At 54.1% G+C, this 16,892-nt stretch overlaps 1 protein-coding gene across 3 annotated transcripts in view; it reads right to left on the bottom strand.

The window, feature by feature from the left end:
- DTX1 (deltex E3 ubiquitin ligase 1) overlaps positions 1-16,448 on the bottom strand; it is a 103,843-nt gene extending 87,395 nt beyond the window's left edge. Inside the window, exons 1-2 of one of the 3 annotated variants that reach the window (XM_073313152.1) lie at positions 16,182-16,448; positions 13,496-14,855 (exon numbers count right to left, since the gene is read on the bottom strand). In XM_073313152.1, the coding sequence (XP_073169253.1) occupies positions 13,496-13,754 (259 nt within the window). In that variant the 5' untranslated portion in view covers positions 13,755-14,855; positions 16,182-16,448. Of the gene's footprint in view, positions 1-13,495; positions 14,856-15,469; positions 15,539-16,181 lie in introns of those variants that run through there. The other 2 variants (XM_073313150.1, XM_073313151.1) reach the window with 2 other exon arrangements.
- Between the last annotated feature and the right edge of the window lie 444 nt (positions 16,449-16,892).

Below are 16,892 nucleotides of genomic sequence, written 5' to 3'. Positions count from 1 at the left end.
CAAACCAGCCCGGCCCGCCAGGGGCTTTCCCTGCACAAGCAGCGGAACAAGTTTGGGAACCACTGAATTAGAGGATTGGGCCAAAATGAATCTGATGAGGTTCAACAAGGACAAGTGCAGAGCCCTGCACTTAGGATGGAAGAATCCAATGCACCGCTACAGACTAGGGATCGAATGGCTCAGCAGCAGTTGTGCAGAAAAGGACCTAGGGGTTACAGTGGACGAGAAGCTGGATATGAGTCAACAGTGTGCCCTTGTTGCCAAGAAGGCCAATGGCATTTCATAGAATCATAGAATATCAGGGTTGGAAGGGACCTCAGGAGGTCATCTAGTCCAACCCCCTGCTCAAAGCAGGACCATCCCCAATTAAATCACCCCAGCCTGGGCTTTGTCAAGCCTGACCTTAAAAACTTATAAGGAAGGAGATTCTACTACCTCCCTAGGTAACGCATTCCAGTGTTTCACCACCCTCTAAGTGAAAAAGTTTTTCCTAATATCCAACCTAAACCTCCCCCACTGCAACTTGAGACTATTACTCCTTGTCCTGTCATCCGCTACCACTGAGAACAGTCTAGAACTATCGTCTTTGGAACCCCCTTTCAGGTAGTTGAAAGCAGCTATCAAATCCCCCCTCATTCTTCTCTTCTGCAGACTAAACAATCCCAGCTCCCTCAGCCTCTCCTCATAAGTCATGTGTTCTAGACCCCTAATCATTTTTGTTGCCCTTCGCTGGACTCTCTCCAATTTTTCCACATCCTTCTTGTAGTGTGGGGCCCAAAACTGGACACAGTACTCCAGATGAGGCCTCACCAATGTCGAATAGAGGAGAACGATCACGTCCCTCGATCTGCTGGCAGTGCCCCTACCCATCCCAAAATGCCATTGGCCTTCTTGGCAACAAGGGCACACTGCTGACTCATATCCAGCTTCTCATCCACTGTCACCCCTAGGTCCTTTTCCGCAGAACTGCTTCCTAGCCATTCAGTCCCTAGTCTGTAGCGGTGCATTGGATTCTTCCGTCCTAAGTGCAGGACCCTGCACTTATCCTTGTTGAACCTCATCAGATTTCTTTTGGCCCAATCCTCCAATTTGTCTAGGTCCCTCTGTATGCTATCCCTCCCCTCCAGCGTATCTACCACTCCTCCCAGTTTAGTATCATCCGCAAATTTGCTGAGAGTGCAATCCACACCATCCTCCAGATCATTTATGAAGATATTGAACAAAACCGGCCCCAGGACCGACCCTTGGGGCACTCCACTTGATACCGGCTGTCATCTAGACATAGAGCCATTGATCACTACCCGTTGAGCCTGACAATCTAGCCAACTTTCTACCCACCTCATAGTGCATTCATCCAGCCCATACTTCTTTAACTTGCTGACAAGAATACTGCGGGAGACAGTGTCAAAAGCTTTGCTAAAGTCAAGAAACAATAAATCCACTGCTTTCCCCTCATCCACAGAGCCAGTTATCTCATCATAGAAGGCGATTAGATTAGTCAGGCATGACCTTCCCTTGGAGAATCCATGCTGACTGTTCCTGATCACTTTCCTCTCATGTAAGTGCTTCAGGATTGATTCCTTGAGAACCTGCTCCATGATTTTTCCGGGGACTGAGGTGAGGCTGACTGGCCTGTAGTTCCCTGGATCCTCCTCCTTCCCTTTTTTAAAGATGGGCACTACATTAGCCTTTTTCCAGTCGTCCGGGACTTCCCCCGTTCGCCATGAGTTTTCAAAGATAATGACCAATGGCTCTGCAATCACAGCCGCCAACCCCTTTAGCACTCTCGGATGCAACGCATCCGGCCCCATGGACTTGTGCTCGTCCAGCTTTTCTAAATAGTCCCTAACCACTTCTTTTTCCACAGAGGGCTGGTCACCTCCTCCCCATGCTGTGCTGCCCAGTGCAGTAGTCTGGGAGCTGACCTTGTTCATGAAGACAGAGGCAAAGAAAGCATTGAGTACATTAGCTTTTTCCACATTCTCTGTCACTAGGTTGCCTCCCTCATTTAGTAAGGGGCACACACTTTCCTTGGCTTTCTTCTTGTTGCCAACATACCTGAAGAAACCCTTCTTGTTACTCTTAACATCTCTTGCTAGCTGCAGCTCCAGGTGCGATTTGGCCCTCCTGATTTCATTCCTACATGCCTGAGCAGCATTTTTATACTCTTCCCTGGTCATTTGTCCAATCTTCCACTTCTTGTAAGCTTCTTTTTTATGTTTAAGATCCGCTAGGATTTCACCGTTAAGCCAAGCTGGTCACCTGCCATATTTACTATTCTTTCGACACATCGGGATGGTTTGTCCCTGTAACCTCAATAGGGATTCTTTGAAATACAGCCAGCTCCCCTGGACTCCTTTCCCCCTCATGTTATTCCCCCAGGGGATCCTACCCATCAGTTCCCTGAGGGAGTCGAAGTCTGCTTTCCTGAAGTCCAGGGTCCGTATTCTGCTGCTTACCTTTCTTCCCTGTGTCAGGATCCTGAACTCAACCAACTCATGGTCACTGCCTCCCAGGTTCCCATCCACTTTTGCTTCCCCTACTAATTCTTCCCGGTTTGTGAGCAGCAGGTAAAGAAAAGCTCCCCCCCTAGTTGGCTCCTCTAGCACTTGCACCAGGAAATTGTCCCCTACGCTTTCCAAAAACTTCCTGGATTGTCTGTGCACCGCTGTAGTGCTCTCCCAGCAGATATCAGGATGATTAAAGTCGCCCATGAGAACCAGGGCGTGCGATCTAGTAGCTTCTGCGAGTTGCCGGAAGAAAGCCTCATCCCCCTGGTCCGGTGGTCTATAGCAGACTGCCACCACTACATCACTCCTGTTGCTCACACTTCTAAACTTAATCCAGAGACACTCAGGTTTTTCTGCAGTTTCGTACCGGAGCTCTGAGCAGTCATACTGCTCCCTTACATATAGTGCTACTCCCCCACCTTTTCTGCCCTGCCTGTCCTTCCTGAACAGTTTATAACCATCCATGACAGTACTCCAGTTATGTGAGTTATCCCACCAAGTCTCTGTTATTCCAATCACGTCATAATTCCTTGCCTGCACCAGGACCTCCAGTTCTCCCTGCTTGTTTCCAAGGCTTTGTGCATTTGTATATAGGCACTTGAGATATACTGAGAATGAGGGGTGATCAGCAGGTTGAGGTAGGAGCCCTCCCCTCACAGACATTCCTGCCTGTGCTTCCTCCCGGTATCCTGCTTGCCCACTTACCTCAGGGCTTTGGTCTCCTTCCCCCGGTGAACCTAGTTTAAAGCCCTCCTCACTAGGTTAGCCAGCCTGCTCGCAAATTTGGGCTGTATAAGTAGGGGCATTGCCCACAGATCAAGGGACGTGATCATTCCCCTCTATTCAATATTGGTGAGGCCTCATCTGGAGTATTGTGTCCAGTTTTGGGCCCCACACTACAAGAAGGATGTAGAAAAATTGGAAAGTGTCCAGCGGAGGGCAACAAAAATGATTAGGGGGCTGGAGCACATGACTGATGAGGTGAGGCTGAGGGAACTGGGATTGTTTAGTCTGCGGAAGAGAAGAATGAGGGGGGATTTGATAGCTGCTTTTAACTACCTGAAAGGGGGTTCCAAAGAGGATGGATCTAGACTGTTCTCAGTGGTAGTGGATGATAGAACAAGGAGTAATAGTCTCAAGTTGCAGTGGGGGAGGTTTAGGTTGGATATTAGGAAAAACTTTTTCACTAGGAGGGTGGTAAAACACTGGAATGCGTTACCTAGGGAGGTGGTGGAATCTCCTTCCTTGGAGGTTTTTAAGGTCAGGCTTGACAAAGCCCTGGCTGGGATGATTTAGTTGGGGATTGGTCCTGCTTTGAGCAGGAGGTTGGACTAGATGACCTCCTGAGGTCCCTTCCAACCCTGATATTCTATGATTCTAACAACGGCGTTGCAAGCCCAGACGTTCCATGAATGGCGGTATAGTTAGGACAAGGCACCACGGGTTGCAACAGTTTGACCTAATCCACCTGACCTAATCCACCTGGCTACGCCCTGAGGCCCTAGATTATTGAGAACTCCAGGAGAGCTGTAACAGGAAGGAAGGGCACCCAGGGACAGCCTGTGGCCCTGAAGGGACCTGGGGACTTTGGGGGAGTGGGGTGGGGTGGGCCGAATAGCCCAAGGCACACGGCAACAATTGGGGTATGGTATTGGTGTTACGAGTGTGGGGAATTGGGGCACATCGCAACCCAGTGCCCCAACAGGGAGGAGCCCATGCAGTGCAATCTGGGGGATCACAGGACGCGATGTGGCCTAATCAGCTTGGTGGGGGTTACAATGACCCCACATGGGTACACCGGGTCGGTAAAAATGAATGGCATTGAGACCACAGCTTTGGTGGATTCGGGGAATGATCTCACACTGGACTCAGGGAAGTTAGTAAGGCAAGGCCAACTGACCTATGCGTCCATGGCACCGTAAGTTTCTACCCCACGATCCTAGTGCGAATTGAGATCCAGGGGAATACTACCAGGGTGATCACAGGGGTGATCCCCAGACTCCCCTACCCAGTCCTAATCAGTAGGGACTTCACAGGGTTTGAGAAACTACTCCCATAAATTGAGCTAGGGGAGGGTAGCAACCCCCGGACTGAGATCAAGGCACCCACGAATAGCCCCGTCCCAATTTTTGCCAGACTTGTCCCAGAATTATTTTCATACCCCAGGAAGCCCTGGGAGTCTAGGTGGGAAAGGAGGGCAGATAAAAGGTTAGGAAACAGGATTTTGAAAGGGAACCAGAAAGCCACCTTGGTTGGTAGGTGTGATAAATGAAGGGGAGAGGAGTAGCTCCCTTTAATGGACAACCAGCCAGCCAGCTAGCTATAAAATCCCTTTTAGTAGCTGTTCTCTACTTGCTTTACCTGTAAAGGGTTAAAAAATCCATAGGTAAAAGGGAGGGAGTGGGCACCTGACCAAAAGAGCCAATGGGAAGGCTAGAACTTTTTAAACTTGGGGGAAAAAAACTTCCCCTTTATCTGTCTGTATTGTTATCCCAGATAGCAGGGACAGGTCTGGAGCTATGTTGTAAAAGCTTGGGCTAGGTATGAAATTAATCAGATCATACCTAGAAAATCCTCATTTGAAACCGCAGAGATATGAGTAGGTCAGGAATGTCTAGGGAGACTCGATGAAGTTTCTCTTTTATTTAGTTATGGCTTGTGGATTCCTCTGTGCTAACCCCAGGTGCTTTTGTTTTGCTTGTAATCTTTAAGCTGGACCTCAAGGAAGCTATTCTTGATGCTTAATCCTTGTAATTGTTGTTTTTTTTTAAACCAAGCAAAAAGCCTAAATTCCAGATGTATTTTTTTGTTTTTAATAAAATTTACCTTTTTTAAGAACAGAATTGCGTGTTTGTGTCCTAAGAGGTTTGTGCACATGCTGTTTAATTAGCTGGTGGCAACAGCGGATTTCCTTTGTTTTCTTTCTCAGCTCTTCCCCAGACAGGGAGTGAAAGGGCTTGAGGGTGCCCCACAGGAAGGAATCCCCAAATGCGCCTTCCTGGGTTCTCAAAGGGTTTTTGTACTTGGGTTGTGGCAGCATCTACCCATCCAAGGTCAGAGAGAAGCTGTAACCTTGGGAGTTTAATATCAGCCTGGAGTAGCCAGTATTAATTTTTAGAATACTTGCGGGCTTCCACCTTCTGCACTCGAAGTGCCAGAGTGGAGCATCAGCCTTGACAGTAGCTGTCCGGGAGGCCAGGAGACAGCTCAGACCAGTGAGGACCTGGAGGCAGTCCCCAGCACCAGTAGGAGCAACTCGGGGGTGGAGTTGAAACTGACCCCACAAAATTAGGCCAGATTGGCCCCGCATGCAAGAATTTTGGGCAGGACCAAGCCTATGACCCGTGAAATGCAAACATGAGGGAGGAGGTAGTGGAGGTAAATGGCGTGCCCATACAGGGGAATACCAAAGGTCCAGGGCCATACTATGTGGTCAAACGTGACCTATTGTACCGACTAGCGCAAATACAGGGGGAGGAAGTAGAGCAGCTCTTAGTACCATGGAAGCACAAAAGAGCTGTGTTAGAGCTAGCTCACAGCCATTTCTTCGAGGGACATCTAGGAGTAGATAAGACCCTGGATAGAATCCTCAGGAGGTTTCACTGGCTGGGAGTATGGGCGGAAGTCCAGCATTATTGCGCCTCCTGCCCAGAATGACAGTTACACAGCCCCTGACCTCATTTACGGGCCCCGTTGGAGCCCTTGCCCGTTACTGATGTCCCTTTTGAAAGGATAGTCATGGACCTAGTGGACCCGCTAGAAAGATCGGCCCGGGTCCACCAAAGCAAAACTTCTCATCCTTACATGCCACACAGTACCTGGAAGCCATTCCCCTCAGAAGCCCCAAGTCCAAGGCAATGGCAAAAGAACTGCTCCAAGTTTTTGCTAGAGTGGGCATCCCTAAAGAAATCTTGACCGACAAAGGAACTCCCTTTATGCTGAAATTAATGAGGGACTTATGTACCCTACTCCACATCCAAGCCTTGCAGACCTCAGTCTACCATCCTCAAACGGATGGCCTGGTTGAGCGATTTAATTGTACCCTCAAAAGCATGATCTGGAAGGTGGTGGTCCAAGGTGGAAAAGACTGGGATACCCTTCTACCGTACCCGATGTTGGCAATGCAGAAGGTCCCCCAGGCATCAACAGGATTCATGGCTCCATGTCTAGTTGGCAGCCGGTGTCAAGTGGAGTGCCCCAGGGGTCGGTCCTGGGGCCGGTTTTGTTCAATATCTTCATAAATGATCTGGAGGATGGTGTGGATTGCACTCTCAGCAAATTTGCGGATGATACTAAACTGGGAGGAGTGGTTGATACACTGGAGGGCAGGGATAGGATACAGAGGGACCTAGACAAATTGGAGGATTGGGCCAAAAGAAATCTGATGAGGTTCAATAAGGATAAGTGCAGGGTCCTGCACTTAGGACGGAAGAACCCAATGCACAGCTACAGACTAGGGACCGAATGGCTAGGCAGCAGTTCTGCGGAAAAGGACCCAAGGGTGACAGTGGACGAGAAGCTGGATATGAGTCAGCAGTGTGCCCTTGTTGCCAAGACGGCCAATGGCATTTTGGGATGTATAAGTAGGGGCATAGCGAGCAGATCGAGGGACGTGATCGTTCCCCTCTATTCGACATTGGTGAGGCCTCATCTGGAGTACTGTGTCCAGTTTTGGGCCCCACACTACAAGAAGGATGTGGATAAATTGGAGAGAGTCCAGCGAAGGGCAACAAAAATGATTAGGGGTCTGGAACACATGACTTATGAGGAGAGGCTGAGGGAACTGGGATTGTTTAGCCTGCAGAAGAGAAGAATGAGGGGGGATTTGATAGCTGCTTTCAACTACCTGAGAGGTGGTTCCAGAGAGGATGGTTCTAGACTATTCTCAGTGGTAGAAGAGGACAGGACAAGGAGTAATGGTCTCAAGTTGCAGTGGGGGAGGTTTAGGTTGGATATTAGGAAAAACTTCTTCACTAGGAGGGTGGTGAAACACTGGAATGCATTACCTAGGGAGGTGGTAGAATCTTCTTCCTTAGAAGTTTTTAAGGTCAGGCTTGACAAAGCCCTGGCTGGGATGATTTAATTGGGGATTGGTCCTGCTTTGAGCAGGAGGTTGGACTAGATGACCTCCTGAGGTCCCTTCCAACCCTGATATTCTAGGATTCTCTGATTCTCGCCCTTCGAGCTACTCTACGGACACCACCCGTGTGGCATATTAGATATCGTCAAGGAGGACTGGGAAGAACGTCATTGAGCACGTGGCTCAGATGAGAGAGCGAATAGCCCAGGTGGCCCCCATAGTACGAGGGCATTTGGAGAAAGCACAAGAGGTCCAGCAGACCTACTACAACCGCCAGGCAAAAACACGGAGATTTCAGCCAGGAGAACAGGTGCTGATGCTGGTACTGACAACAGAAAGCAAGCTCCTAGCCAGCTGGCATGGGCCATATGAGATAGTGGAAGCCATTGCGGAAGTGGACTACAAGGTAAAGCAACCGTACCACTGAAGGCCAGAGCAGATCTACCACATTCACTTACTGAAGCCCTGGCGCAACCACGAGATGTGCCTGGTCACCCAGGAAGCTCCACCCCAGGCAGATGGCCCACAAGGACAGGTGAGGATATCCCCTGAATTAACCTCAACACAATGAACAGAGGTCATTTATGATCCAGCGGAATCAAGATTTGTTCTCCGTGCAGCCAGGCTGTACAACAATGGTCCAGCACTATATCGTCACCTGTCCCGGAGCAAGGGTAACAATAAAACCATGCTGAATACCGGAGGCCAAAAGGGAAGAAATTAGGACGGAGGTGAGGAGGATGCTGGAACCCAGGGTTATTGAAGTATCCCACAGGCACTGGTTCAGCCCTATCGTCCTAGTCCCCAAGCCTGATGGCACCCTGAGGTTTCGTAATGACTTCCGAAAGTTGAACAAAATATGTCAATTCGATGCCTACCCAATACCACGCATTGATGAGCTAGCTGATCAGTTAGGCAAGGCCTGATACTTGACCACCTTGGATTTGAGCAAAGGCTATTGGCAAATCCCCCTGGCTGAGGATGCCAAGGAGAAGACTGCCTTCTCTTCACCCGATGGCCTGTGTCAATACACCGTTCTCCCTTTCGGACTCCATGGGGCCCCCGCAATGTTCCAACAACTTATGGACAAATTACTACAACCCCACGCCAAGGATGCCGCCACTTATTTAGACGATGTAGTCATCTATAGCCCTGACTGGGAGATGCACCTAGGAAAAGTAGAAGAGGTACCAGACACCCTTAGACAGGCTGGCCTCATGGCCAACCCTCCCAAGTAGGGCTAGCTGAGGCCAGATACCTTGGGTATGTAGTAGGAAGGGGCTTGGTGAAACCCCAGTGGAACAAAGTAGAGGCAATACAGGGTTGGCCCCGACCAGTCAGCAAAAAGCAAGTCAGAGCATTTTTAGGGATAGTGGGGTACTATTGTAGGTTCATCCCTCACTTCGCCATGAGGGCCTGGCCGCTGACGGACCTGATAAAAGCTTGGGGTCCAGAGATAGTAAAGTGGACCGATGCAGCATTCACAGACTTAAGGACGGCCCTCTGCAGTCATCCAGTGCTCATAGCCCCAGACTTTGAGAAGGAATTCATCCTGCAGACAGATGCCTCGGAGATAGGGCTAGGGTCCATCCTCTCGCAGATGGTTGGGGAGGAGCAGCTACCGATCCTGTACTTCAGCTGGAAACTCCTTCCCAGGGAGCAGGAATGTCTGGCAGTTAAATGGGCCATGGAGACTCTCTGATACTACCTACCAGGGTGGCGGGTCACCCTCATGACAGACCACACCCCACTCCAGCGGATGCACAGAAACAAGGAGAATGCGAGAGTGACTAGATGGTCCCTCCCACTTCAGGAACAGCACAGAGCTGGAAGCCAACACAGCAATGCTACCGGTCTGTCTGGACAGCACTGCTTCTCGTCCCAAATGGCCCAACCCCATGGTGTTGAGCGGGGCAGGTGAGGGGGTGGGGAATATTGTGATGTAGAAGGCCTGAGGGCAGCAGAAGAGTAATAGATGGGAGGTATATAAACCCAGGATCATCAGAGCCTTATTCCCTGTGGACTAAGGAGAGGTTACTGCAGGTTAATTAGAGCACCTGGAGCCAATTAACACCCCCTTCCCCGGTCAGACAGAGGAGGGGAGGGAGAGCTGACTGTAGTTTGGAGGTGTCCTGGTGTTGACCAGGGGAAGGTAGACTCTGCCCAAGCAGGGCAGTGGGACTCCCCCAGCCCAGAGGATTGAGAGAAACCCAGCCCAAGGGCAAAGAGGGTAAGAAGCCTGTGAAGCTGAAGGGGCTGGGACCAGAGTAGGGGGCAGACCTGGGTCCCTTCCCTACTCCCTTTCTCTCCCCAACCAGGGCACTAGCGGAGCCCAAGAAAAAAAAGGAAAAACGCGGGACCCACCACAATAGCATTGTCCATTTGCCACAATATGTAAATAACAACAACAGCTTTGTACGTTGACTTATTGCAGCAGTGCCTGGGAGCCCCAGCCATGGACCAGGACCCCATATGCTAGGTGCTGTACAAAAGCTGGTACGCACAAATCTATAGACTAATGGCACCCCACAAGTCTGCCCTGCACAAGCAGTGGGAGGCTAATTGTGGAAAGCGTTGTGTGGGCTCCCTACAATGTTTCCAATGTTAGAAGATATGCAGGAGAGGTTGTTGAAAGTCAGGGCACAGACACAGGACAATCTAACATGCCCCCTAAGAGCCATGTGATGTAAATCAGGTGAACGCCACCTGCCATGCCACCATGTTCTGGGTACATCCAGCTGAAATGCACCTGCTTTGCTGCTGAAAGTTACAGATGCCCCAAGCTTCGAACCCACCCACTCTACTCCCTAATGTTCCAGCTAAAGCCAGGTACAATGCATGCAGCCTGGCAGCACCCGCCAACAACAAGGTCACCAGCCATTCTGGATCCATCTGTGCCCAAGGTACCCACTGCGTGCCAGGGCCATCCTAGTGGAAAACATCTACAGTGATAGGTAGGTGCAGGTGGAAGGCATCCGCTGTGCTGGCCAGCAGACTGGGCACCTAGGCAGACTGCACCCTCCACACTGACCAGAACACGTAGGACTGTGTGACGCGGGGCTCTACTCACCGCAGGCAGTGCCTCCTCCTGGCCATTCTGGGAATTAGCTCTGTATGGTCAATGCCCCTTCCTGTAGTTGCACTCTATCTCCTCATCTCTCCTTTGTCTCCAGCCCCTCTCTCGCACCAGGAGCTCTTGGGGACTCAGCCTTCCAGGCTGGTCACTGCATGGGCTCCCCTTCAGGGGTGTCTTTCAAAGTCTCTTCTGTCCACACAGCATCAGGCAGCCCTCACGCCCGCTGCCCTGACCCTGTCACTCCAACAGTGACTCAGGCAGTCTTCCTGTTCACTGCCCCCAAGCAGTACCGCTCTGCAGTGACTGGTATGGGAACCCAGGCCTGCCCTCTATGCTGGGTGCCAGTCCAGGGCCGTCATGACCAGCTGAGGTGTGCATCTCCACCACTGTACTGCTCTCACACAGTAGGCTCCCTCCTACTGGGCTGCTTCTCCCTACCTCAGGGAGGGGGACTGCAGCCTTCCTCCCTGCTGCACTGTTCCTAGCCTCCAGGCTTTGGAGAAGCCATGCCTGTTCCCTCAAAGGGGAGCTGTCTTCTAATAAGCTTCCTCCAGCTTAATTCTGCCCTTTTTGCGGCCTAATTGGCTGATTGGGCCCACACGGCCTAATTCAGCCCTTTCAGGGCCAGCGTGGGGAGGATGCCCCATCATGGGCTGGCAATAGCATGCTGCCCATGCAGCAAGGGAGCAGCAGTGAGAGGAGGGTAGGCGGGCTGGAGGAGAGGGGGCTGTGAGGAGTGATCACATCAATACAGCCACCTGCTAGAGACATCTCTAACGCCCAGTCCCCTCCCAGTCAGAGCTCTGCACCGAGCTGCAATGGAACAGCAAACCACACGTCACACAGAAACCACAAAGAGCACAAGCCCAGTGCACAGAGCTCGTGTCTCAACCCTCTGTAACCTCAGCCATGGCACAGAGAGTACAGCGAGCAGGGGACCCTCCCTGCCCCCGCTGAAACAGGGTACCCTGGAGCCAGGGGCCTGCAGGTGTCATTGGCTAAGGAACCTTTTGTGGGAGTCTGGAGACAGGAATCCAGGTGATGCGCACATCTCTGTATTTCACCCCTCCTTCCTGTCCACGCCAGGTATTGCTCCCCATGCCAAACACCACCACAAGCTGTCCTGCAGACAGTCCTTTTCCCCCCAACCCCAGCCTACCCTAAAAGAGAGCCCAAGTGTCCTAGGAAGGGAGTCCACACAGGCTACCTGCAGGCAGCAGATACCCCAGCTGTGCAGTGGTCCCATCCCCACCCCACTCCGCCACCTCTCCATGGCTTCCCACTCTCAGGACAATTCCTCATTACAGACCCACATTTCCCTCCTGGTTATCCCCATGACGAGCCAGCAGCAGAAGCACAGTACATAGCATGTCCCATCTCCAATGCCCTTTCCAGTGGGTGGGTGTCATCATCCCCATTCTATAGGGCTGGGGAAAACTGAGGCACACAGCAAGGAAGGGACTTGCCCCAGGCCACACAGCAGGCTGGTGTCAGACCCAGAAACAGCGCCCCGGGTTTTTGCTCCCCTGTCCCAGCCATCTCACCAGTCTCTGGTTCGGGGCAATGTCATCCATGTGGAAGGAACTGATTCCATCTCATTTTAAGCTCCCTGAGCCGATCCTGGGGATCTCCCTCTTTTGGGGTTTTGGCCCACAGCAGGATCTGCATTTTGCTCTCTCCCTTCCAGATATCTGAGCCCCTCTGTACACCCTTCCTTCTAATGCCCTTTCTCACCCCCCTGCAGGCTGGCCTCCCCCCCCCACAGCACTCCCTCTCTCTGAAAACACTGCAAGCACCATGCCACAGTTAGGCCAGCAGGAAACACCAGAGCTCAGAGCAGCCACCTCCCACCACTCCCCATGGTCACTGGGGCCAACCTCCCCCATGCCCAAGTGATGGGAGTGCTGGAGTGACACCTCCCCCCAAACCTCAGTCCCCACATGACAGCCAGGGTGTCTCATGGGACGCAGTGTTTGCGTTCCCAGAATGTAGGGGAGGGGAGAGGAGGGGCGGATGATTGGGGATCGAGAAGGGGGGACACCTCCCAGCAGCCTCGTGGGGAGAAAAGAGGAAATGAGCTCACATGAGACTTTCCTAGGGTGGCAATGAGAATTGTTAAATGCTCAGTGATGATGGTGAGAAGCAGAACCCAGACAGACAGACAGGCAGGCAGGCATGGCAGACAGAGACAGGCAGACAGATACGTACACCAATTGGGTGGCTGGCTGGATGCAATGTACACCAGCCGGACGGACGGACACACAGATATTGTCGGCAATGTTGCTGTAGTTGTTTTGGTCCCAAGATACTAGAGAGACGCGGTGGGTAATATCTAACCAATCTCCCCCCCTCCCCGCCCCCCGCATTTGGCTGTGACGCTCCAAGTTCCTTTCCCAGCCCTGAGGAAGAGCTCCGTGGAGCTCGGAAGCTCGTTTCTCTCCCGACTGGCCTGGGTCCAGTAAAGGAGGTGCTCTCCACCACCTGGCCTCGATAAACACTGGTTGTGGTTAACCCACTTCTCTCTCGATTTGCACAAGTGTGTACATTCCTTTTGGGCCGCTCGGCTGTCTCCAGAGCCACAGCTGAGGCACTCCGCTCTCCGGGCTGGATGGCGGCAGTGCCATGAGGGATCAGATCAGCCCATGCCCATCTTTACCAGGCAAAGAGGCAGTGCACATCCTACACCCAACCCAAGCAGAGATTGAGGATCTCGATGAGCCCTGAAGCCCAACCCCACTGGCAGCTCCCTACGTCACCCCAAGATCTTAGCACACCCATGGCCACCCCTCACCCTAGCCACACCCCGCAGACCCGCAGCGCCCTCCCTACCTGTGTCCTGGCGGAACTGGTGCATGGACTGCAGGTCGATAATATACGGAGCCAGCTGGGGATCCACCTGCCCCAGCACCACGCTGCCCCGGGCATCCTCCTTCAACACGTTCTCAATGTGGTGGCAGACGGCCGCTGTGTAGGGCCGCCAGCGCCCATGCTCGTTCAGCCACTCCCACACCACCACGCGGGCCAGATTCTGCGGCGGGAAGCCCAGCCCATTCACCGAGATCAGCACCCCCGAGCTCGGCCGCAACATGGCGCCAGGTCAGCAGGCAGCAGCCTGAGCAGGGCAGACAGACGGGGAAGTCAGCAGGAGGGCATCCTCCCAGGGCCCTTGCCCTCTCGGGGTGGTTCTCCGGGCCTGACTGGCTTGACCTCTGGTTTCAGAGTCCTTCGGAAAGCAGCAGGGATGGGGAACGAGCAGTATCCCTGCAACGTGCTGGTCCCCGGAGGAATGATCCCAGCTGCACAAAGTCTGTCTATTCTCTTAACTGCACATGGAGCCAGGCTGGAGCGAGCATCTTGGCCACACCCGATCCCTGGTGCTCCAAAGACCTGGCGCAGCTGGTGGGAGCAGAAGGAAAATGATCCAGCCCTTGCTGCCCCTCTGTTCACATCCAAATAGGAGACCCCTGGGAAAATGCAGGGTCCCACTCTTGATTTTGTCCTGCGCTCCCCTCTTTCCTGCTCGACTCTGGTTACACTTGGCCCCTGATGCTCTCAGGCTTGTGCCTCCATAGCCCAGCCGCCCTGCTGAAGGCTCTTGACCTCAGCAGCATGAGTAATGAGGCCTCTGCAGAGCCCAGAACAGCCAGCCCAAGCCTCAGCGTCTGGTCTCGGGAGTCTCCTGTCTCCAGCCCCTCGGGGAGGCTGTGCAGGGCCACACAACTCATGCCAGGGTGATCAGTCTCCAGCTGCTTCCCCCACACCCTTCCCCACCCCCAATTCCAACAGACTTCCTCACTCAGTCCCAAAAGGCCTCAGACACCCTGCCCCGCTGGTCGGATGGGATCACAGCTCCCTCCCCATGGGTCACAGCTGGGGCTCACTGCAGGTGACTCCTCTGAAACCTGTCCCTGGGGAGGGCATCTCCCCCAGCCAGAATCACACATTCTGTGCCTGGGGGGGATGGCTCTGGTGTCTTTACTGGGGATGAAGGGAGGAGGGGGTAGGGTGGGGCTGCGTCCTGGGGCTCACAAGCTGCTGCTGCAGAAGGGGAAACCCCCTCCTCTCCTTCTTGCTTCCTGCTGCTCAGTCTCTGTCATGGATGGCTCCACAGCACCTGGCCAAGTCTCATCTCTGTAGCACGGGGAGAAACTGGCCCGTCTGCTGCCGGAGGACAGGTGGGGGATGCAGCCTGAAAGGGGAAAGCATCAATCAGTGAAGGGGCTTTCTGTCTGGGAGAGCAGACTCCCATCCCCCGCCCCCCTCTGTATTTCCACCTCCCAGCCCAGGGACTGACCCCAGGCTCATTCTCCCTGGGCTGTCTCCTTCCTCATCCATCCATCTAGCATATATGCCAGGCTGGCCCCCTATGAGAGCTCAGTGATCCCTCTCTGCTGGCTTGGTGACGACCAGAGCCCCATCTATGTCCATTTCACTCATCAGTGGAGAAATCCCATCGTCCAGAGACCCATCGGGGCCGTCCCTCCATGCAGGATCGCTCCTGATGCCTTATGTCCCTTTAAGGTGGAGGTGGGGGTGCAGGGATTGGTGTGATAAAGGAGAGGGATGCCCTTATAGGCGTAAAGAGCACTGCAGGCCCTCACCCCTTCCTCGCCTGCTGGCAGACACTGCAGTCCCTGGGGCTAGTGTGCCAAGCCACGGCACGGATTCTGCCGGAGTGTGGTTAATGGGGTCTCCCTCCCCCCGCCATTTAAACAAACACCACAGCCCCTCAGACAGCAAGCGCCTGGCACATCTCCTGGGGTCAAACCTGCCTCCGCCTGCCCCAGCCCAGCTCCAACTGACCGTCTTCACTGCAGCCGCGATTCAGCCACTCGCCCCTGCTCCGACATCTCCCCGGCTTTGTCTGGGCTGCCTTCCCTGCTCGCCTCCCCCCCACAAACGAGGTCACCGGCAAAGGCTGCAGCACGCGTACGCACGCACACCCTGGGCATGCCAGCAACAGTGATTTGGGGCACGCTGGGCACTTTCCACTCGCAGGGATGTGAGGGGACGCAGCAGCCAATTCGGGGCCCTGGGACGTTTTGACACCGAAGGGATCCCCAGACAAATACCCCACCCCCAAGGATCAAAGCGGCAGGTCCCCAAGACTCATTGCCCCCTCCCCCCCCCAGCAACAGAAGGGGCAGGGGGGCTACAGGGGCAGCGCATGGCAGCATCTCGCCGGCCCGGCAGCACACGGTCCCAGGGCTGAGATCTTTACCCGGGAGGGGGCAGGTGGTTCCATTTTCTCCTCCTTTTCGGCATGGCTCTGGGCACAGCTATTAGGGGAGTCAGGAAGGTCCCTTAAACCTGCCCCCCAAGCAGCCCCCACGAGGTCCCGATGGGACGTTTCCCTGCAGCCTGGGCCCATCTGCCAGCCCAGCTCCCGTCGCCCCCTCCCCAACTCCCTGCTGCAAACCCAGCTCGCTGCCATGGCTGCTCGCTCTCCTGGCACCCCGCGGCGGCTCGCTCCCTCTCCCTCCTCGCCCCCTCTCGGGGATCCCTGTTCACCCACCTGGCTCCGGCTCCGGCTCCGGCTCCGCTCTCCGCGGCCGCCGCCGCTCCGGGGCCGGACTGGGGGAGGAGGGGACTGGCGGCAGCAGCAAGAGGAGCGAGCGCAAACCCGGGGGCGCCCCGGCGCCCAGCCCTCGCCAAAACAACAAGCCGAGCCGCGGGAAGAGGCTGCGCACAGAGGATCCGGAGCATCCCTAACGCGAGCCCCGCCTGGCCGCCGCGCCGGGGCGAGGCTGGGGGGCGAGAGGCGGCCGACCGCCGTCCAGGACTACCTCCCTCGGGGGCCGGGGAGAAGGAGGGGCAGGGATGGAAAGCGATGGGCGACCTCCCCATAGGGAGCTGGCTGGGGGTCCCTCGGCCATGCGCCCGGGGGCAGAGCGCCCACAGCCTGCCCCGATTTGGGGAGGGAGGCGGGCTGACTTTAAAGCAGCGTTTCCCCTCTGCGGTTTTGGGCTGGCCCAGGGGAGCCCTCCTGAATGCATGCCCTTCATCTCAGCACGGCAGGTACCATTGTCCCCATTTTACAGCTGAGGAAACTGAGGCACGGAGTGGGGGGTGAGGACTCGCCCAAAAGACTCAGGGGCAGAGTTGGGAATAAAACTCAGATGTTCTGGCTCCCACTTTCTAATGCTAATTGTTAGTCCACCCCCGATACCACGGTGGCAATTTAGGTTGGGCAGGGAGCCCAACGCACAAGGTCATATGGATCCAA

This window comes from Lepidochelys kempii, chromosome 15 (assembly GCF_965140265.1).
Source record: "Lepidochelys kempii isolate rLepKem1 chromosome 15, rLepKem1.hap2, whole genome shotgun sequence".
In the NCBI taxonomy this organism is placed as follows: Eukaryota; Metazoa; Chordata; order Testudines; family Cheloniidae; genus Lepidochelys; species Lepidochelys kempii.
Note: the sequence above shows the minus strand (reverse complement) of the source record. Positions and strands in the feature narration are given on the sequence as shown.